Source organism: Nomia melanderi, chromosome 10, assembly GCF_051020985.1.
Source record: "Nomia melanderi isolate GNS246 chromosome 10, iyNomMela1, whole genome shotgun sequence".
NCBI lineage: Eukaryota > Metazoa > Arthropoda > Insecta > Hymenoptera > Halictidae > Nomia > Nomia melanderi.
In genome coordinates this window covers 3791485-3814103 of record NC_135008.1, presented here as the reverse complement: position 1 = coordinate 3814103, position 22619 = coordinate 3791485, and the positions used below count along the sequence as shown (strand labels likewise).

At 51.5% G+C, this 22619-nt stretch overlaps 1 protein-coding gene across 1 annotated transcript; it reads left to right on the top strand.

Annotated features, from left to right (window-relative positions):
* The first annotated feature begins 565 nt into the window (after positions 1-565).
* Positions 566-6591, top strand: LOC116434689 (cilia- and flagella-associated protein 43). Its single transcript, XM_031993282.2, has 9 exons — positions 566-570; positions 660-1243; positions 1381-2128; positions 2309-2930; positions 3036-3837; positions 3958-4241; positions 4445-4870; positions 5040-5904; positions 6023-6591. The coding sequence occupies exons 1-9, from the start codon at positions 566-568 to the stop codon at positions 6589-6591; spliced, it is 4905 nt and encodes a 1634-aa protein (XP_031849142.2).
* Positions 6592-22619: the final 16028 nt, after the last annotated feature.

Below are 22619 nucleotides of genomic sequence, written 5' to 3'. Positions count from 1 at the left end.
ATTCGGAACGGGCCGAGGCTCATAAATCGACAATCGAACGTCCATCACTACCGACCTCCGGTCGTCCTTTCCTCCGGCACGCCGTTCCGCGATCCTTCCTCCTATCCGTTACCCCGGAGATGCGTGGTCCGCGCGGCTCATGCTGCCCGAACCTGCGGCCTCGCCATTAAATTGACGCCCGCTGAGACTTGTATTTGCATAACCCGACGCCATACGACCGATCCTATCGACGTCCCCGCGACTGGCTGCCGCCTTCGTCGCCGCTCGCGCGACCCGCGTGGGAACCACCCTTCCTTCCCGCCGTTTTCGTCCTGCCGAGGACAATTTTAATGGCGGTCGATCAATGGCGGTGGCCCGCTTCGCTGCTCCCATCGCAGCCGAACGAATTTCGCGCAGGTGTTCGCCAATCGATGAGAATACCTTTTATCACTCTTGCTGGTTCCTTACAGATCAATCCTTGAAAACATATTTCAAATAAATACTGGAATATATAAACTTACTGCTTCCCGTTTACTCGAGAATATCGAAACTTCGAACCGCATCAGATTCGTCGATTGTTTCCGTAATGACGTATCGAAAGCGCGTTGCAACTTCTTTGAGGTTACTTCGGATAGAGATTCGATATTGAACGTGGATCCTAAGTTCCTCGAAGACTGAAGGAATTGTCGATTAAAAATGGAGGACACGTGGCGACCCTCCTGGATCCGCGGAGACGGAATCGAGGACATGGTGTTCGTAGGCAAAGACGTGATCGCCTGGTGCACAGGTGTGCACATTGTGTTCTTTAACGTCGCGCAGCGGAAGCAGGCGATTCGATGGTGTTGCAACGCTGCAGCCGGCGACGGTGCGCACTGTCTTTCCGCTCACTCCACCCTGTCGATCTTCTGTTTCGCCGAGAGCGCTGATCACCCGAGGATTCTAGTCTACTCGTATCCCTCGATGACGCTGATTTCCGAGTGCCTGGGCGGCCATAGGAACAGATATTTAGCCACTGCCTTCACGGCGAAGGATCACATCGTTTCTGTCGGGTGGTACCCACAGTTCCCCATGGATGTTTGGTCCTGGAGAACCGGCGAGAAGATCATCACCGTGAACACGTTCATACACGACAAGGTTGGACAGATACTGCGAGTCACTCAAGGCGGAGCGAACGTGGTCGCTCAGATGGGCAGAACTTGCGGGAAACTTTATACCTGGGAACTTGACGTTGTGGGGAAAACTGCGACTCTTCAAGGTGAAGAAAGTATCCATATTCTTCATCTATTAATTACATCTTTCGATAAGAAATGGAAACTATTGTGCGATCTCAACGCGATCTTAAAATCGAAGGAGAAATCGTCGTTTCTTCGACACTTGCTGAAGTAAATCTTCTTTTCATAGAGCACGAGGTGAAGCTTCCAGGCGAAGTTCCCATCCAATGGGTAGACTGGTGCCCGACCTCCACTGAACCTTTACTAGCTCTGACTGACACAAACGGCCACATATTCCTAAGCAACTTCGACGGTTCCGACGTTCAACGTATCGTATTGTCCCAACGCTGCGGCGTCTGCATGGACTTCGAACTGCCGATCGTCCGTTGGTTCAGAGAAGGAATTCTCCTACGAACCACCTTCTGTCAAATTCGTTACTACGTGAAGAATTCGAGGACGAACCGATGGCAGAAAGATTGGTATCTGAAACTGGAGACGAGACCTCGCATTCTGGTGACGCATCCCCTAAAAAGTGACTGGTGCTTCTACCACACGTTCGAGGGATATTTGATGCAGCTCGAGTTCCCAAAGGACACCGGCACTCCTGTAGTAAACGAGTACCTACATTACGGCGCCTCCTTCAAATTTATGGACTTCGTTTACCCATGGTGCCACCACGTGGTCGGCACTGAGAACATGAAGGAGTTGACCGTACTCGAAGCCTACAGCGGAACACAGACATCTGTCGTGGATCCGGAGATTCAGAGCGAAATAACTTGCCAGGTTTCTCATCCTGATTATCCTTTGATCGTCCTGGGATCTCAACAGGGCGAGCTGGTGTTCGTTAGCTTCGTCGATCCCGAGGAACCGAGAATAGTTGCTTTTCTGCGGCTGCAGGAGAAACCTTTGGATTTGATTAAGTTTTCCCACAGTGGAAGGTGAGAGTCGAAAACGTAGGATCTCTTTAACGCTTCGCCTATCGGAAACTTTTAACAAACTTTTCCTTGCAACAGTCTGTTAAGAGGTTCGTTCATAAATCTCCGGCTACCGATAACGTGTTTCTAACTTAGAGACAAAAACTCGACAGGCGAAGCGTTAGCATAAATTAATCATCGCAGATCTCTAATAGCAGCCGACACCCTGAGCGGCAACAGCTACTGCATCAGTCTGCGCCCGGAGAAAGCGTACACGGTGCAAGCCCTGGTGCAACCACATCGAAGGATCACCGACGCGCTGATCTACGAGGGCTCTAAGAAGCTGATGGTGTTGGTACTGTTCGTCGGTGCGAAACAGTTCTCCGTGGGCCAACAGCTGATGCTGTTCGCCGTGCCGGAAGACAAGAATCTGATGAGGGAGCACACGGAGATCCTGGAGTTGCCCGGCGTTTACCGTGCTCTGTGGCAGCATCCATCGAACGCGACGATGCTTATAGGAACACCGTATTTAACGAAGCAGCTGCGAGTGCAGCGGCTTCAAGATTTCCGGAACGTCAGCTTGGTGGACGGTATGATGACGGGACATCACGTCAGGCTGGCGAATCTGTTCGTCGACAGGCAATGGTTAACCACCGCTGCTTTCGACGGTTTGGTCCACGTCAGGGACAGGACGCTGCGACGCGTGGTCGCGTGCTTCGTGTCCCATCATAGATCGGATTTCGGCTGTGCGAAGGCGATCGCTAATAAGACCGGCGATCTGATCGTGGTCATGGGGTACAATGGTTCGGTGGTCGCTATGAAAAAGGTTCGCCTTCCCTGTCCTCGTTCGATGCGCTTATATGAATATTCATTCGCGTCCTCGGCTATAATTAACTTTCTCCTGTGCATTGTTCTCCTTCCTTCAGCGCAGGAGAGTGCACCTGCGAGTCCTACCGATCAGCCAGCTCTTTGTCCAGTGGATTACACGCTGTACGAGAGGAACCGAAGGAAAATCCTCTCCGATTACGCCGGTCTTGCTACAGACATACAGGAGATGCTGTCGCGGCCGAAGTTTCGATTTCCCGATCTCGAAGAGGACGGTGGCAAAACCTGGATCGAGTGGAGAGAGGAAGATCAATTGCGGAGAGAAGCGAAGGAGTCCGAACGAGAGAGAGCAGAGATTCTGAAGGACTTCGAAGTGTTAAAGAACAAAGTGAAGACGCTTCTGGATGCCAACGAAGCTTGCCCTGATATAGAGAAGCTTCCGGTGTCGGCTTTCGACCTGGACATCGCTGGGCGAGATCAGAAACTGAAGGCTGGTCGCGATAAATGCGAGGACATCCGACTGGAGCTCGAGCACAGCATCCTCGAAATGAACAGAGTGTCCATGTGGATGAGGGAGACGTTCTGGGATCCTCAGAAGGTTCTGGGGAAGTCCCTGGTAGCCATCTTCGGCGACAAAGTGGTGGCCAATTATCCTTCCGTCGCGGAGGATCCTCGAGCGAAGGATTTGTTGCAGTGGGCGCACTTTTCCAAGGAGAGTCTGCATAAAATCATGGAGGCCGATACTTTCCAGCCTTGGAGGCTGTACACCGAGGAAGAGCTGGAGGTGGAATTGAATAAAGGAATGAAGCTGTACCGCGAAGAGGATATGAAGATTGACATGTTGCTCGATGAGGAGGAGGACAAAGGAATCTCCGAAGAGGAGCTGGCGAAGCAGAGAACGCTGGAAGGTGAAAGTTGAAGTATTCATTAGAGAATGTTCCAGATAACGTTTTAATAGGAAGAGGTTTCCATTGAAATTCTGCGCGTAAATCGCTTAGATGTTTTTCGATTTTCCATGACAATTACAGGCACCATTGTCCATCGATTCATCGAGCCGTCGCCCTACTATTCCCAGATGGAGTCGTACGGATTCGGTCACGTGACGCTGAACAACCACTTTCTGCTGCACGACTGCGAGAAGATTCGTAGCTACTTCAACGCAGCGTTCGAAGAGGTGTACGCGTTGAAAGAGCGAGAGATGAAGGTGATACGCGACCGAATCGCGAGGATATGCCACATCAATTCGGAACTGGAGACGATGTTCAAGCGAAGAGTGTCTTATATCCCCGTCGATCCTAGTTGGCACTGGCAGGTTATTCCGCGCGAACGTGTTATTTCCAATCTTTCTCCTCTCCTTTCGGAAACATAACTAATGATCGAAAGAAAAGATAAACCCCGAGCACTGTGCTTAAAGCACCTAATTAATGTTACTCCGACTTCCGCAACAGATACATTACCTTCGGCTGAATCGTAGGCCGGGGATCTCAGTCTTCGTTCCTTCATTTGTTTGCGTAGGAGAGCCCTGAAGGCATTGTCAAGGTGTTCGATCACGAAGTCAAGGCGAAACCGTACGTTTCGCCGTCGCAGCGAGAAATCTTGGATAAGCAGGCGGCCGAGGCCGAGAGGATCAGGCGGTTGTTGCTGGCCGATGATTTTCGCGAACGCGCCTTAATGACGATGATGGACGGCGTGCTGGAGGTTCGATGGGAGGACATCATCAAGATAGACGTTCCCAAGCCCGCCTGCATGCTCGAGAAACGACCGGAAGACTACACCGAGGAGGACATACTCACGGTGAAGAAGTACGAGAAGGATATCCAGTTCCTCCAGGAGGAACGCGAGCGCTACAATCGCATGCTGGACGCGGAGTACGCTAAAGTCATGGGACTTTTGCAGGAAGGGATCGACAAATTCAACGGGAAACTCGATCAATTGTTCCACGTAAGGATACGAAATATTTCCAGAGTTGAATTCAATAATTCGCCTTGCGAAATGTTCGAGGAAAAAATCGGCTCTCCGATCTTTCCTCCGAATCAACGGAATTACAGCGGATTATTGAAACCTTACTACCAGTTCCTCGCTGTACCAATGAATCCCTATGATCCCACAGCTGAAGATAAACATCGAGTCGGCCATAAATCAGATGCATCTACGATACGTCCGCGGCTGCTTGCGAAACTATCACCGGACGAAATCCCTGCGCAGGGAGGAGGAGATCAAAGAGGGAATAGCTAGGAAGCAGCGGTACGAAGCCGTCTTGCAGGCGAACGCGCAAACCTTTCGGAACGTGCATCAGGAGCTGGCGCTGCAGCACGAGACGACGGTCGCCCGCGAGAAGACCATGTCCAAGCGGTTCAGGCACGACTTCGCCTCGTTGAACAAGTTCCACGTGGAGCTGTTGGAGCATCAGTTCAAACGTCGGCCGAAGGCCAACCTGAGGAGCCTGTGCTCGTCCGAGCTCGCGGATCTAGCCAGCCACGTGGTCGACAAAACTCGGTTGGTCTACATGACGCAGGAGTGCAAGGATTACCTGAAATCCCTGGACCACCTGGACGTCCGGCCGCATTCCCTCCCGCCGACGCTGGAATCCTCCTATTGGGACCATCTGATCCGGCTACGTCGGCAGAAGATAGAGTCCGAGCTGAAGAGCCGGGCGAAGGAGGCGGAGATACTCGACGCGGAGACCGTGATCGAAGGATTCAAGCTGAGGATCGACAAGTGCAGGTCGGACATCGAGGGAGCGAGAGAGAGGCTGGGCGAGATCAGACGACATCGAACGACCGACGAACTGGACGTCGAAGTGCAGCTGGTCTTAAAGATGGGGCAAGTGGAGGTTGGTCTCACTGGAGACTTAGAGGACACCCGAAATGTGGTCTTGGTGTCTAGGAACGAGATACAAGCGGTGAACGAATTGATCGGCGCTGCTGGGAAGTGCAAGCTGGATGCTTTGTCTCGATTGTTAGACTTCAAAAGAGGCGAGTATATCTCTCTTTGCGTAACTTAGGTAGACTCTAGAATTGATAGAGACAAAGCTCGAGTTGGCCAACTCGAAGCAAGTTAGATAGATCACCAATTGCTCACGTCGCGATCTAGGTACTCTGCTGAAAGAGTGGGTGCACGAGTGTCGAAGGAAGCACCTGAGCGACCTCCAGGAGGATCTCCATTTCATGGAAACGGCGACGGTGACGAAGGAGATGCAACAGTACCTGAAGAGGAAGGCCAAAGGTCTGCCTGACGACAAGACGTTCGATCGCTTGGACGTGGACATCGACAGGGCGAACGCGAGATGCGAGAGGGTAATCGAGAGCCAGAAGGCTCGGCTGGCCTCTATCCAGAAGGAGATCGCGGCCACTAGAAGCAAGAACGAGGAACTCGATCGGCGGATCGTCGAGCTGAACGCGGCGAGGTGCGACATGGAGCTGCGCCGCGATCGTATCGGCGAGGCGAGGTACCGGCAACACACCGAGAAGACGATCAGGATGGTCATGAGGCGATCCGATCTGATCAAGAAGCTGCAGGATAATTATGCGGCCTTGCTCGAGCTGCAGACCGAGTACGAGCTGCTGAGACTGCGCCGCTATCCTACGCTCCGTTTCAAGTTCCTCGACGATGAGGACAGGGAGGCTGGTTTCCGATCTGAAGGCAATCTTTGTCTCTGCTAACGACGTCGAACGTCATCCTTTTTCCCGCCGATTCTTCATCGGTCACGATCGATCTGGAATGTTTTATTTACCTTGCGATGTTCGTACCGATTTCAGCATGATTGATGACGCTCCCTGACGAGCGAGAGAGCGAGGAACTTAAAGATAATTATATTCCTGTTTACACTTTGAATTCCAGCCATTTTTCACAATTTCGCTGCTTGATAATCCCAGTTACGAACGTTCAGCAATCACCGAGCGAGTCGAAATTGAACCTGGTCATTTTGATAATTACCAGGAGCGTTTGAAGCACAGCGTGGAGGAGATTTTGCGCTGGGTTTATTTAACGGTCAAAGCAATAGACAAAATGAATAGACGTAGAGCCGAGGCGCGTTGTGCGGTGGGATGAATGTATTCACGTTTATTTTTCCGGTGTTTCATCAAGTTCCGAATAAATAATTGGGCATCTCGTTAGACGTTGAATTATACCGTAAAAAACTGTGCGATATTATCGAGCGTAACTTCGCGTCCTGATTCGAGGCGCGCCGAAGAGGATCGAACCTCGAATAGAATCGATTGATAAATGGTCGCGGGTCGTTCCGCTCCGTCTCACGGGACCCGGCCACTGTCCTCCGTTTTCCGAGTAAAAAATGAGCCGGAGCAAGTCGATCGCGAGGAATCGTAGAGAAAACACCGAGGAAGGGAATGAAAAGTCCGACGTTTAATCGTCGGGCGGTGAGTCTCGAGTTCTTTTCTCCCGCTGGCAAGGGGTTGGCCCCGAAAACGGGTCCACCTGGGAACTTCTCAGATGAAATTGATTCGTACGCGAGCGTTTCGCGGCGGACCGTAGGTATCCCGCGTTCCCGTGGCATCATTCATCTCGCTGCTATACTATTAGTACAGTTATTTATGGTGAAAAAGTGTATAGATCGCCGACACCTATTATGTATCGGAACCGAGGCGTCCCCCGGGTGATTTATACGCCGCTGCAAATTGCCGCTTGTCCTTTGTGAGAGCCAGCAAAGCGACTCTGATTAAATCCTTCTCGCGGCCGTAATTTCATGATGTTTAGAAGATAATCGTCGAGGGCTGCGAGAGGAACTGAAGGCCAGGAAATTGTCATCCAGCGAAGCTCATTGGTCCTTGGACTTTAACTTCAATCTTAAATGCAACTATTCAGTTGTTCCCCGCTTAACTTTCACTCATTAACCGTGAGAATGGTGGACAGTTACGAAAGATCTCGATAGTTTCGTTGAACGTTTACCCTCACCTGTTCGGCTGTATTCTTTTTTTTAAAAGAACGCAACATCATCTAAACACCTTAGCTGCCACCGCCTATCATTTCCTTTCACGGTGTTCAACAATCGTTCCAATTTACATCGGTCCAAAAAGAAGGAACGCCGACGGGGGCAGTCCCCGATCACTGTAAATATTTTCGCTCTAACGATCATATGATTTTTATTAATGAACCCTCGAGGATCCGCGCGGCTTTGTCCCCCGAAATGGTACAGTGGCCACGGTGTTATTCACCGACTTCCTCTTCGTCTAGCCGCCGGTAGCCGTGTCGAGTCACGGAATCCGGGATATTTGTGACCGGCGATCGATTAATCATCGTTCAGGCCGCCTTGACACCGGCATAATGCTGTCATCGTTACGCAAGAACACGGCGAACGGTGTTACGAAACGGCCGCTGGCTACGACTCTTCTTGTTTGTCGGCCGTTTCGCCTCGTCTTTACACGAAACGGGGGTTGCCGGCTCGAGGAACGTTCGACGCTTTGTGTCGAACGAAACGGTACGCTGACGGCTAGTTAGACAATCGAATATACCATAAACACCGCCGTTTCTCTATTAATACCAGCCTGGGAATCGTTCGGTTTCGCGAATGCGGTGTTACTTTCGTTTCCGTGGTCGCTCGAAAAATGGGGGAACAGGGTAAGGAAAGAGAAACGGCTGGAGGAGCAAACTTGTTGCGATTACGAGAAACACCGACGGTGAACGGGATGTTGGCCGGGTGAAATTAGTTTGAAAAGGACGAGCGGAAAAAGGGTCCGGGGCTCGCGAGCGCGATATTACGATGGCGGTCGAGGTGGTGGAGCGCGGCGGTACCACGGGGCCAGGCCGGTTATCGGGAAAAGCGGGCACTCCAATCAATGCAAATCAAATCGAGAGCCGTGAATACGAAGCGTATAGTCAAATCAACCGAATAAAAGCTTCGTGAATGTAAAAGACCGGTGAATGCGAGCGGCGCGGGCCAATCTGGTAATGCGTCTTCTCCCCTCCGCGCCCTCGACTTTCCCGTCGCTCTCTTTTAACCGGCCGGGGCCGGGGGGTGGGAAAAATAACCACCTCGGAATATTGCATCGCCGGACTCCTGTGTTTCGGACCCGACGACCGTGCTTCAACAAATATTGCTTCTTCGTGCCCTGTCCCGGTACGCTCGTTCGCGTCTACCCCATCGACCCGCGGAGATTTTGGAATCCGCCCTTGTTACGTTCTCCGATGTACTTCGAAGTCGAGTGGCGATTCGAAGCTGCTAACCCGTTAACCCGTTAGCCGACTGACTTTCCCATTAGATCAGAACCTATAAGCTTCTCGTTTAACCGCTCCAATCTTCGACGGAACCGACTTGTTTGCGTCCGTTTCGAGTCAACTCAAATTGGACGCGCGAGTAGGTTTTCCGGGTGATTTCCTTGACCTTGGTCATTAATCTTCCGCGAAATCGCTTAATCGTTGAATCAAGGAAAGAGCTGAACGGAGCTTGTATTTTGAAAATATTTCACCAGGGTCTTCCGAAGTTACACGTATCGATTAAATGTCCGAATCGAACTCTGCTTATTAAATCTACATCTTCCACGAACCAGCACTCTACGGTGAAACCTGAAGCTACCTAGGATCGCTGTAACCGTTGAAAAACTTTCAAGTACGATCATTAGTTCGAACGATGAACGCTAAACTTTCGAATGTAAGGTCGACGAGAAATCCTTGCGAACGGTTCGCCGTCGCATGTCCCGGGGACTTTACCCCCGGGGAAGTCGAAGAATTCTGAAAAACCATTGCGCGAGGTGGCTCCTCCCCGTCGCGTTCCGCGGCCGGCCACCCCGGTCCCCGTATAAGGCGAGGCGATCGTCCGAGGCTCGTTGGCGCAATAAAAATTTGACACGATCGTCCACCGCATCTCCCGTGGCCGGTGAAGAAAAACGGTCGACACGCAGGGAGACAGGGAGAGTAAGGGCAGGCTGGCGGGGCCCGACTTTACGACTCGCGCTACGCGAAAGGGCGAAAGGGACGACAGCGAAACTCGTTATTATCCGACCGTACTTCTTCGTGGTCGTCCAAGAAGAAGACGGGCCCCGGACGTCGATGGCGACGGCGGTCCGTGGGCCTCGCTCGATCCACGGGCCACTTTCAGACCATAAAGAGACAAAGGAGCGTTCTTCTTCTCCCTGGGTCCGCGCTGCCAGGCAGTAAACTCTCATTTTCGCGAGGGAGAGGGACGCACTCTCCCCGGGCGCGCGCGGAGGAAGGAGAGAGAAAGCTTTCCCGGTGAATACTCCGGGGGAGTTCTTCTGGGGTAACTCTGTTCGATTTTGTTCGACTAGCCCTGAAGTGTTCCTCGGTGGCCGATTTTCGCATATATCTTCGTTCCAAAGTGGATGGCCGTGGACAACGTGTGTATGTTCCGGGAAATGATAAAACGAGGGTTACGCGTAATCCCTTGGTGATTATGTATAATCAACTCCAATGTTATTGGTGATTATCCATAATTTCCAGGGAGTCATGTATAATTGGATTAGTCGAATTTACTGTAACATGGTATTGAATAGAAGCTTCGTGAAGCTATAAACCAATAGTCCTACGTCTTCAGTCAATATATGATTAGTAGAGTATTGAATCTTGCGAAAGTGATATAGTTTTCTATAAATCCTGGTTGTTTACTAGAATAAAGAATCTTCATTTTAGAAGGCGTTCCCACAGGTATCAAGGTCGGAAGAAGGTTGCGACTCACAGAGGGTAGTAGGTATCTCGAAGTAGACACCACCCTAATTAACTAAGAACGATGCTTTCTCCGGCTACACCGCAAACTTGGATACTTCCCGGCCAGACTACACGGTGGCCGCGTGAGATCTCCGGCTCCGCGAATCCACGCGGCCCACCCTTTCGGAATTTTGCGTGTCTAAAGTCAGTCATAGCGACTGGACGTCGTTTCGCGTGTCTAGCGTCGGCCCGTCCGTCCCTGGCCCGCTGGAATTCCGAAATTGTAGCTCGTTTCAGGTAATTAAAGGATTCTAGAGCGTAACACGAGGGTTGTTAGGTAAACAAAGATACGGACGTGGGAAAAGGTCCTGTTGCGTGTACGGAATCGTACTTCGCCGTTACTTCGCCGATTTTAGTTCCTCGCATATTTTCCTCGCCCCGTTGATTGCCCGAATGTGTGGCGCGAGCATTTAAGCCCAATTTACCGTGGATCGCCGGGTGGTTCTCTCGCGAAGTATAAATTCGCGCCTTCCCTCGTTCCGCGGCGCGCGTTTAACGATCACGAAGATAGCCGTAGACAGTTCCTCCCCGCCGGTCTTCCGTCTCGCGAGCGGAAACCGGCGCGGACGCGACAACCCGAGAACCAGCCCACGCGCCGCGGGTTGCATTATCTCGCTTCTTATGCTCGTCTATCGCGATCGAGTGGACCGTGTTTACCGTGACACTAATCCCTGGTAAGCCGGACGTGTTTCCACGTTCCGCGTACAACGGTCTGGGCACTTACGTATGCGCGAATCCACAATGCACGGATGAAGGAGCGGCCCCGGGACGCCACCCTCGTTCCTTTTCGGCGGATTGGGCTGAATGCTCGCGACGTTGCATCGTCCTGCCGCCATATTCAGCCAACCTCGAAACGCGGCTTCGCCCGTTGTTTCCTATAACCTACGAATCCATCACATCCTCTCGCCCCGACATTTCCAGCAACCCCTACTTACCTATACGTCGCCCTTATGTGTTTCCATGTTCTCTTTCGTGACATCGTCATTTTCTCCGGCATTTCCCTTGGATTCTTCGTATATAGATTTCCTAGATTCGTGAAATATCGTATGGATTATATAGTATTCGTCGAGTGTTGTATTATATTGCCGAATGTTTCGTTAAAGTTGACGTTCTCGCTCATGCGAACCAACGATTATTAGGTAAAACGGCAACACGAACTCGACGGATCGCAAACGATACGCCGGGGCTTGTCAAATCTTCTCCGCGCGGGTTTTAATATTAGCGGGAACGTTTAACGGCACGCAATAACGCAACATATTAAAGCGGGCCCGCCCCCTCGGTCAGCAACGCGTTTCACCACTTTGAAGCGCACCGGGCGCAACGCGGGATGGGTGCCTCCCCCGACGCGGTTTACGATTACGAGACTAATCTTGTTTTAATGACAGGGTCCCGCGTGCTCGACGAATGATGAAGTGTCAAATCGGGGCCCGGAGGTTGGACGCTCGCCTCCATCTTGGTCCACCGGCTCTCGCGAACGAGAGCCTAGAATGCCACGGATAATCTATTCCGTGGCCAGACTTTTAATTAGCACGGGGTGGACCCTTCGCCGTTTCGCCACTCCTCTCCGCCCGTATCATTATACCCTCCGACCGCTGACTCCGTTCCTCGCCCTGGGAAACCTCAACGACAGATGGCTGCGGGTCGACCCACTTTTCGAACCTTTTCCACGATTTTTCACGCGAGGCGGATCGGCGATCGGGGAAAATAATTATTCCTCTGTTTAGCCGGGTAACATTTGTATCGGCAGGTTGATCATCGAAGGATCCAGCCCTCGAGGTGTCGTAATTTTACCTTACAGGTCGTGCCCAGATAAATCTCGAGGCATTTCTGTTTACCTTTCCCTCGCCTTCCCCGCCCCCTCTTCGACTTTGTTCTTTATTCCGCTTTGGCGGTATCTTCAAGATTTATTTCCACGTTGCCGGAAACACCTGGCGCGCGCTCTTTGCATGCTTCGCAGTTTCTTAATACCGTGCACCCTGGAAACGGGCCGCGTTTATTTTCGATTTCGCGTAACTCGCGGCGAGTTATCTCCTGTTGTGGCCAACGTATTTTTAGATTGCTCCTCGTCCGCGGAGAACTAGCGAGACGCGATGGATCACTTCGGGTACACTTCGATGAAGCGTGCGATCATCGATGAATGGAACGATTCGAGTAAAAAGCGCATCGAACGAACCAATTCTTACTCTGTTTCCTTGGTTCCTAATCTCTCAGTGCAATCATCCATTAAAAATAAACGTACTCCTTTCCCTACGTATGGTGCGCGTGGTACGCGCGCAGAAATACGACGCGGTGTCCGCAAATACGTTCACCATACCGTAGCTCCGAGCAGAAACGATCGTGAGCTACGAGAGTCCGAGGAACACCGGTCAGAGGGTCTACCTCGCGGATCTCTACGTTCGGTTTCCTCTCCGTCCCGTCGATCGGCGCTCGTTTCCCCGCGAAATCTCGGCTGCCATTAATTCAACGCCGGCTGACAGGTCACTCGAGTAGAACATCCCATCGCCGATATTACCGGTGCCCCGCGTATGGCTCCGCTCGTTCCTATCAAATAATTATTATTGTTGTTTGCTTTGCAGCACTCCGAGCTTCCTCTTCGCGATCCTCTTCGGCCGATCAACCCCCGACGCGATGGGTCGCCGGGGTGACCGGCAATTTGTTTCTAAATTTATTACCGATGACCGATATACCGTTCCCCGAGCCTACCCCCACCTCCCTCCCCCTTATTTTGCGTCGGTGATATCGAATTGGGATCGGCAGTCGAACCGCGCTCCGACTCGCTCACCACCGGGACGATTCCTCTGATCCTGGGGCTGGGGGTTGGTACCAAGGGTCACGGGGTTACTGCAATAAATATCAGTGAAAGCTGATTGCGAAGCTCGATGCGTTTCGTTCGTTGCTTCGAGAATTGTCCGTGTCGCTTTCAGTCTTCGAGAGAGGGTAGCAATAGTCAATGAAAAACCTGTCAGAGGCTTCTCCTATTCAACACTTGAGCCATGCTTCGATAAATCAATAGTGAAAACAGTGTTAGCAAAATGTCTAGCGAACTCAAAGTTCAGATCCTCAAGGAATCTACCAGCATAGAAATCAATCTCTACGAAATAAGCGCGCTCGAAGACATCTCGTTACTGCGAGTGATGGCAACAGTGTCCTATGGTCTCATGAAAACGCGACCCGATAGCGTAGCCAGCTAGGGTGAACTTCGAGGCGCGTTTGCACGGCAGAAGTAAGGCTGCAGGTTCTCACGTTCGCGTGCAACTGGAGGGTGAGCGGTCAGGGAGGCTGGAGGGAAGGGAAAATAGTCGGAGCGAGCGAGAGGAACGGAGAGGGCGGTTTGCAAATAAGAAGTGAAAAAGGTGGGAGCCCGGGTCCGGAGCCGAACCAGAGCGGGCGAAACCACCTTAAATACAGGTCACGCGTGTTTTGGCCCGGCGTTTTCCTTTTCTGCTCGCGCACGTCCTTCTCCCGATCCCCTTTTTCGCCGTTCCCGATGCCGCGGCCGTGTTTACCTGCTGTCCGCGTGTACAAAAGTCATCGTTAGATGGATACTCTTTCGGATGGGAACCGCGATGGCGGCGGGCGGGCGGGCGGCGGTTGGCTGGCCGCCGTAACGCGTTCCCTTATGCGGAATTCGGTGCAGAGTTCGAGCGGGTGACCTCGAGAACGGTGGGAATGACGGCCGTAACGATTCAAATTACTAATCGCGCGGAGTCTCGCGTGCTCGCCGGGACGCCTGTTGCGAGCGCGGCCCCCGCGACTTGTAGCGTTCGTTGCGGGGAGGAGCGCTACACGTGGAATTACGGAAATTACGCGTCTAGACCCGTTGTCGTTGCGTTTCGCGTTACTTGTTGATCCTTCGATCGCTTCGCTGGCGACTGAGGTATCCTCGGATGAAATCGAACGCGACGAGACGTCGGAGGAATCGAATATCAAATGTAGAAACCTTGAAATCGCAATCAGTTGTCGGATTTTTAGCTCTCTCAAAGGGCGGTCGAGGGATTCGCGAAAATTGATGGTGCACGCGAAATATTGCTCGGTATTAATTGCCAGCAACGTGTCCGGCTAATAATACACCGCGGTACCTATAGAAACGGAGTGCAATGAGGATCGTATAAAGTAGCCTGTCCGTAGGAACGTTTCGTTCGGGCAGCGCGATGCAAGGCACGGCTCTGTCACAAGAAAAGTGAGCACAATTACAAGGAGACCACCTGCAACAGCGCGAGAAGTGCATCGCCGCGAGGTGAACGCTACATGCGTGAAAAGTGCATCCATTCTGCCGGCTTATCGTGCACCACCACCAGCGGTACATCCATTACAGCCGTCGCGGCGTTCGTAACGCTACATCAATTCCACGTAATCCGGCCGTCCTCCGCCGCGAAACGTCCACGGGGTCCGCCGCGAACCTCGCAACCTTTCACTATCAATCGCCGGGACGATAATGCTCGCGGGCCTACGAATATTAGGAGCGCCATCAACGTGCCGGCCAACGACCACCGCGAACGGAACGAAGCCCACGCACCGTATCCTGTACCTTGTTTCCGGAAACATTCCTCCATCTAATTACCATCGTCCAACATCCCCGCGGCCGCGAAAAATCTCGCTGAACGCGAACCTCCACGGACAAAACCCGCGCTCGACGAGCGTTTCCCGGTGTTCCACGTCGTTCTTCCAGAAACATTCTCGATCGGAACGCTAATGATTATCATCGTGCCAACCACCGGCCTCCGCGCACGCGAAAAAGCGACACAGTGCGTAATGATCCAGCGGATACGGCACCCGAGAGACAAAACCACCGTCCAGACCAATAATCACTGTATCCAGTAGGAGCAAAGCGAAACGATCTTTTTCTTTGAGGCCCGGGATAGGTCCGGACCCGGCAAGACGCTGCCGGTTGAACCTCCGTGCGCGGCCGGGTCGCGGGAAAGACGCGCGGGTTCGTGGAAAAGAGAGGACGCGGCTCCGCCGAACCACGATCGCCACGGAGCCACGGCCTCACCTGTCCTTCTGGTGGGAAGAAGCGGAGGCTCGAGGACGCGGCGACCGGTACGAGCCCCGGCTCGCCGCCGCGCCGCGCCGGTGCGGCCCGTTTCTTCGTCGGCAGGGGCAGCCATTATATAGTAGTAAATATCGTAACGACCGGCGTTGGTCAGCGCGACCGGCACACCACCGGGCCCCGGCTAACGCGCAACCGCTAACCACGAGTAATTATGTAATTGCCGAAGAATTACTTACCGGACTCGATGGACCCGCGGCCCGTCATTCAGTGACATTCCGTCCTTTTTACGAGGCTCTGAGTGGAGGGTCGTTGTCTTCGGGCTCGGACGCTCTTTCTCTCTCTCCCCTCCCCTACCTGCGGCCGCTCCGCTGTCCCTCACCCTCCGCGTTCCTTCCGTGCACTCTTTCTCCGACGGACACTCGTATTTTTCCTCATCCCGCGCCTCGCTCGACGTCCCCTCCCCTCGCCGTGCCTGCTCTTCTTTCTCTCTCCGGCACGATCTCCTACCGTCGCTCTCTCGCGTGATATCCCGACGTCGAACTCGCGGCAGCTGTTCGGCCATAGGTTGTAACTAACCCGTTCCCTTGGTTTTATACCGGCACTTTTCTAATTTCGACCGTGAGAGACCGAGAGCGAAGGATGGAGGGAGAGACACGCGGGGACCGTTTTACTGCCGAACGGCAAGATGCAATTGCATCTGGGCTCGATCGTTCCGAGCGAAATTTTGCGCGCTCCGACACGTGGGAGGGGGATAATTCTCTGCGACCGATCCGAGGGAACAAGGCTGCACGCCGTTTCTCCGTTGTGTTTCGGGGTTTCGGGGGTACCGATGCTCGGCTGAGATCAGCGTCGAGGAGTATTGCCCGCGGAGTCAAGGGTTCATCTTCGTTCCGTCGATCTCGGGTTTTACTTCTCCGAGAAAATATCAATGTGCGTCTACATAGTACGAAGGATGTTGAAATACGAGTGGCTATAAGAGGTATTAAAGAAATTGCAATGAAACTATTCCAATTGCACGGCATAGATTTTTCGATGCTGGAATGGCAATTATGAAGACCCATGTGTATTCTATAGAATTATTTACACGTTCATTCAACCTCTTCGATACTCCCGGCGCGCAGGTGAATAATCAATGGAAATGATTAGTAAATATTCTCGTTGAAGCTGTCGACTCGTGGAAAGATCGTTAAAAAGGAGTAAAAACGAGTAGGACGTGAACGGCGACACGGCGACCACGATTCGCGGCCCACGCCGCCATTAATCCAAAGGTGGAACCGTATTGCGCGTTGATTGCAGCTTCTGCGCAAAAATGCCGGAGCACTTTGTGCCACCGTCTGTGTCCGATTAGCGTGTACAATGGTTCTCGCGTACTTAAGGCGGCCCCGATAAGATCGACCCTTTTCGCGGGAGGACTCGCCGCAATTTTACCGTCACACCCGTGCGCCGCGGTTGATGCATTAGCGCGATTATAGAGCCCCAATTTGTTGCTGTTGCGGATAGCGGCTCGTTATCGGCCGCTGCGATCGTGGCGGGCCTTGCGATTCGCACGAAACCAACGCGCTCACGGTTACGCCGGCCGGACTCTTATGATTACGTCCTGGCCCGTGCACGACCTGTCGTTCGCTCGGATCACTCGGTTATTCCGTTCTTGCCGAGCGAGCATGTTGAAATCACTGTGACGCGTTCTAATGGCCGCGAGCGTTGCCAGTGGTTTGACAATTACTAAATGGTACAGCAGAAATTCTTATTGCTACCCCGTCTCGAAGGTAGTGATAAATGAACGGTTAATGGACAGAGTGAGAAGTTGGAATTTCATGAATGTTTCTATCATGCTCTTTCGAGAAGGATTTGATACGGATTTAATAAGATATCGACGAGTGAAAATTGATAGTTTAGAACCTTTGGAAATCTAAATAAAGGGTGCAAGAGCTCAAGACACGTCTCTTAAGTGGATGATCCCGACGAATGAATTCATTATTTCTAGTTTATGAATATTTCATCGGCGGATACAAACTAACACTTCGCTCACCGCATGATTTCAATCCCCAATTCAGTGGCAATTAGGGAACAAACTGGACGTACCGGGGAAAAATATGAATACTCATTCAGCCGGCTGGACCCTCGGGTCTCGTGTCCGAAAATCAAATTACGATAATCTCGATTTCGGTGATCGATACACTGATTGTTTGCTAATGGTACCTAGCAGGTGCAGCGGCCGATGTTCAGACAGGGCCGGCCGACTGTAATCGAATACCGCGAAACCGTGACCGCATTATTTCCTCGCATTACGCAAATGACTCTTAATTCATGCTTCTTTTCATCGAGCGCGTCCATCTTCGCGTCACGTCTCGGTTAATCGATCGGTAATCAATCTCCACGCGTCGCTTCCTCGCCTTTGACGCCGTAAACGCGCGAGAAAGATAAATACCACGCTGCCACACTCGAATCTCCCTTTTCCGAGAACGACTCTTCCCAACTCGCGCGAGAGACGCGTGAATACGTAAGCTTGTAACCGGTAAGCTCGTCGCGATCCTTTTCAGCCGCATTAAATCGGTTACTCGGAGGTGTTTATGGTTAGCTCACTCTCGGCCGCGGTAAACCTCACAGAGATCAACTTCCGCAGGATGCGACACCCTATAGAGAGGACGCGTAATCGTGAAGCGTTGTATAGATATCAGCGTTCCCAATGTTGCGGACAAAGGCGAGTTCGGTGAACGAACCCGGGCCGGGGACTCGCGTGTTCCTGGCCAATTGTCGCCGAAAAACGCGAGCGACGATCGCGACGGTCGGATCGTTGGTCGAGCGAAGAAGTTGTCGCGTCCGAGCAGCGACAATCGATGGTACCGGATGGCCGCGTCGCATCGCGTGCGCTGTCCATCCAGCTGGCGTCAGATCGAACCGGAAAAGCTTTGTGGTCGAGTCTGAGAAACAATCGGATATTTCGTTAAACTCGCCGTCATCTTAACACCCTTCTTGCGGACGCATCTCGCGGACGAGTAATAATCGTAATAATAAACTAATGATAGATACACGCGAAATAAGCATCGGAAATGATTCTAAACTTCGCGGAAACCCATCCGCGACAACGGGAAGCCGGTTATTCTTGCGCAATTGAGAAATATTAATGTCGAGAGAGTGAATTTTTACGGGAAAAAGTGTATTATAAACGAACGGTGTTCCTTTATAATTGTTCCCGGGGTAATTCCTCGAGGGATATTTACTTGGCATTATCGTTAACATTTCCCTTTCGCAATTTGTAACACGTCCTGTTACCTCCGTGCACTCGGTCAACATTCTCCATCATGCCTGCGCTTTATCGACCTATATCTTGTCTCCTTCCGCACACTTCCCCCGGTATCCCCCGATCGTTAAAACCGCGTGTCTCGAATTTTAATAAGGTCCATCGCGCCGCCCTTCCGCCACACACAACCAGTCTCCTAATAAATTGATTTACAAGTAAGACCTGTTGTCAAACCGTCGGCTTCAATCTTCGCGCGCTTCATCTTCCGGCCGGCGCGTCGAACGTAACGTCTCCTAATTTATTCGCGCGCCGCAATTTTTACTAATTAAAATCTCTTCATCGTCCGGAGACTACGTCGATGCTCGGAGCGCCGCGTCCGTTGGAACGCCGCCGCGAACCGAACACCGGCGGGACTCCAATAAAATTTGATTGGATTCGGTGAGAGCATCGGCGAGCGCAAAAAACGAATTTATTCGAAGCGTCCTGGAAGCGGCCGGAATAAAGATAACAGTAAAAGATAGGCAGCGGCATAATTCCGCGCTGTAAAACGCTGAACCTCCGATAGTTCGAGTCGCGTGAGAAAATTAAAACGACACCCCGTGCATGCGTGCGCGTGAACGCGTTAACGATCGCGTAATAACGCTAAAGGTGGGCAAGTCTGCTGCCATTAATGACCGTTAGGCTCGTTCCAGACGGCATTAAAACGGCCTCATTACGATAATAAAGATGCACCTTCCTTCGGGGACGCCTGTCATCTGCGATTTCGTCGCTGCCCTCGGGTCTGCGTATAATCCGAGGACTGGAGAGCCGGCTTCCTCGGCCTCGCGGCAGAAAACAGGTGACTGTTCCTTTTGGTAACTGTTGTCGTGGGAAAATGCAGATTCCTTTAACGAACGCTTCCTGCCGGCCTGCCGTTTCCTTCGCGCCTTTTACTTAGGCGTCGTCGACTCGGCCTCTCGAAACAAATTCGAATTTCAAACACGCGGCTTTATAATATTGATCTCATGAATAACATTATTGTTCGTCACTCGCCGGTTCTCATGGATTAAACAGCTGCGCGCGATGTGCAAATAAGGAGCAGAGAAACGCGGAGGAAGAAGAAAGTATTCATACGCTGTTTCCTTTTACTTTCGACTAACAGCGGAGACGGAGTTTGCGTCAGCCTTGATGAAAAGTAAAATTCATTCTAACTCGATAGAAAGATTCAACCTTTTCTAACCCTTCACAATACGAAGCCTATTCGTACATTATCATTGCAAACTATAAAATTTTCTCATTAAATACATCACATTTCTATCAGCGATTAACGAAGACAATGACTTTTCGTTTTATTCGCGTATCACTGATCTACACGGAAATGTTTCCATTCGTACTGCTGCAGGAAAACGATTAAATTAAAGGGATTTTCAAAGAGCAGAATCGATTAGCATTACAAAACACTTGTACGTACAACACGCGACAACGAACGTGCGAGGGACGAGAGAGGAATAAAATAATCTCGGGCGGCATCGCATCGGTACGCCTAATCGACGTGGTACGAGCAGGTACACGGTCCCCATCGACGGCGTATAGGCGCGTTCTAAATACACGTTAGAAGCGTGTAGCCACTCGGTCGTTTAATCAGACGCCGCAGGCGAACTTCCATGTCGAACCGTGAATATCGGACCCTCGTATCTCGGCCAGATAAAAATCGCCAAGGGTAATTTCGGCGTCGTGCACATGTCGCGTCCCATCCGGCCTGCCTAGCGGACTAACCGACCGCGGGGATCCACGCCGAGGAAACGAAGAGCGCGCGTTATCGTTCGACGAGGATCTATCGATCTCTACGCAGCGGCGATCGCCGCGGAGCTTCTAATCGGCGGGCCACTTAGTCGCCGGCACAATTTGTCGGAAGACGTACGAATCGAGCGTCGACTCGAAGGGAGCACGGGAACCGCAGCTGTTCCGCCGATTCGATTGGAGATCCTCGACGCGTGAACGGCCAACCGAAGCTAGGACTCGCGCTGTATAATTTCAACGTTTATTTTTAGAAATCATACAGAGACGACGGATTCTCTTTTCTCTCGTTGGGGAATTCAGTTAAAATCCATACCGTGTAATTTTTACGATCACCTTTGGACAGTCCGCGCGGTTCAAGGTTGATTTTCTTTTCAACGGGAAAGTGAAATTACGTTCCAACGAACCGTAAGAGGAACAAGTATAACAGCGCCGATGACACTGCGCCCGATTACCTTCGGAGATGGAGGGACTTCCTGTCAGCGAACATATTTTTTCTTCAGTTCCGCCGCGTAATGGAAGCTCGCTCCGTGATCACGAGGTGTCTAATCTGCCCCGTTGATACCGATCTACAATTTGCAGGTGCGCCCCGGCGTCCTCCGTGCATCATCGGCGAAAGGTGGCCACTCGCGGTAACGAAACGCGACAGGTTCTCGTTGCGTGAACCAGCGATACCCGTCGCAAACAATGTCGTTATCGTCGCATCGCGACGATGTTGTAATTTACACGTAATTTCGGCCGTTCCCGTGGAACCCGGCAATTCGTTGTAGGTTAAGTACCCCGGGCGAACCGCGCGCGCGCGCGTCTCCTTAAACCTCGAGAGGGTTGGAAATTGCTAAATACCTTGATAAGAAGCGTTCCGCACCCTTGTTGTCGCAGCGAATTACCATTCGCGCACTGTACTTATGTCATTCCAGGGAAATTTGTTCGAGCTTCCGTTTAGAAAACATGATATTAACTGCACGTTCTCGTCCCTCTTCTGGTATTCTCCTGCAATTATCGAGGGTCACTTTGGTTTGTTTTCCTCTGGTACACCTGGTATTAATCATACGTTTAGCTGAATTATTAAATGCGCGTCTTAGTTTTTTGCGGGCAACAGAAAGATCTACTTAAACCGTATTAACCTCGGGGCGGGGGTAAAAAAATTACTCTCCGCTCTGTTTGCGTTTCTATACCGCGATCGCGCGGAAATAAACAGGTACGGTGATAAATTGCGGATCCCAAAATTCACTCACGATCGCGGCGCGAATCAAACGGGCGGCGGTCGGAATGGATGTGATTCGAAGTTAAACTCGCACCGTTATCGTTAAAGCAAATTGCAAGTACCACGCGGTGCTGGTTTCGCCGCGGCGGAGCCGAAGGGGGAAAAAAAATCACGGCACCGGCATTCGTCAAGACAATTATTGCAATTATTGCCCTCGGTTGCCGAGTTCTCAACAACAATAATGCTACCCTTAACCGGGCAGAATTTTAATTACCGAGCATTAAACGGCCCCGCGAAAGCTGTAACCTGGCCGGCGTGAAATTTCTCGATCGTGAGCGGGCCGCGGCGCGTGCCGTTTAAAAATGATTAATGGCGGCTCATTTAAATTCGAACGAGACGTTCGCGCAGCGACGCTCCTCCTTCCAGTGCGAAGTTTCCACGACAAAACATTTCAAAACTTAACGAACGTTTACACGGATGTTTTTACTACATTCTAACACTCGAAGAAAAAAAAACGATATTCTCGCTTCTAATAGTCAGCGCGTATTACAGTCTAGATGCCTGAAGTGCTAACGTCCTTTAAAACTAAAATTACCAACCAATCGAATGAATATTTATTTTTCTATAAAAACTTCACGAGTATATTCATCGAAATTTCGCTTTGACTTACAATTCAGAAATTACTAAATCGTCAATGATTTTTCAAAGCATCCGTCACCTTTTGAATAATTGTAAAAGAATTCAGGAATCTGCCATTTTGACCTGTTTCGTGGCTCCAATGTCGAGCATCGGTCGTTAC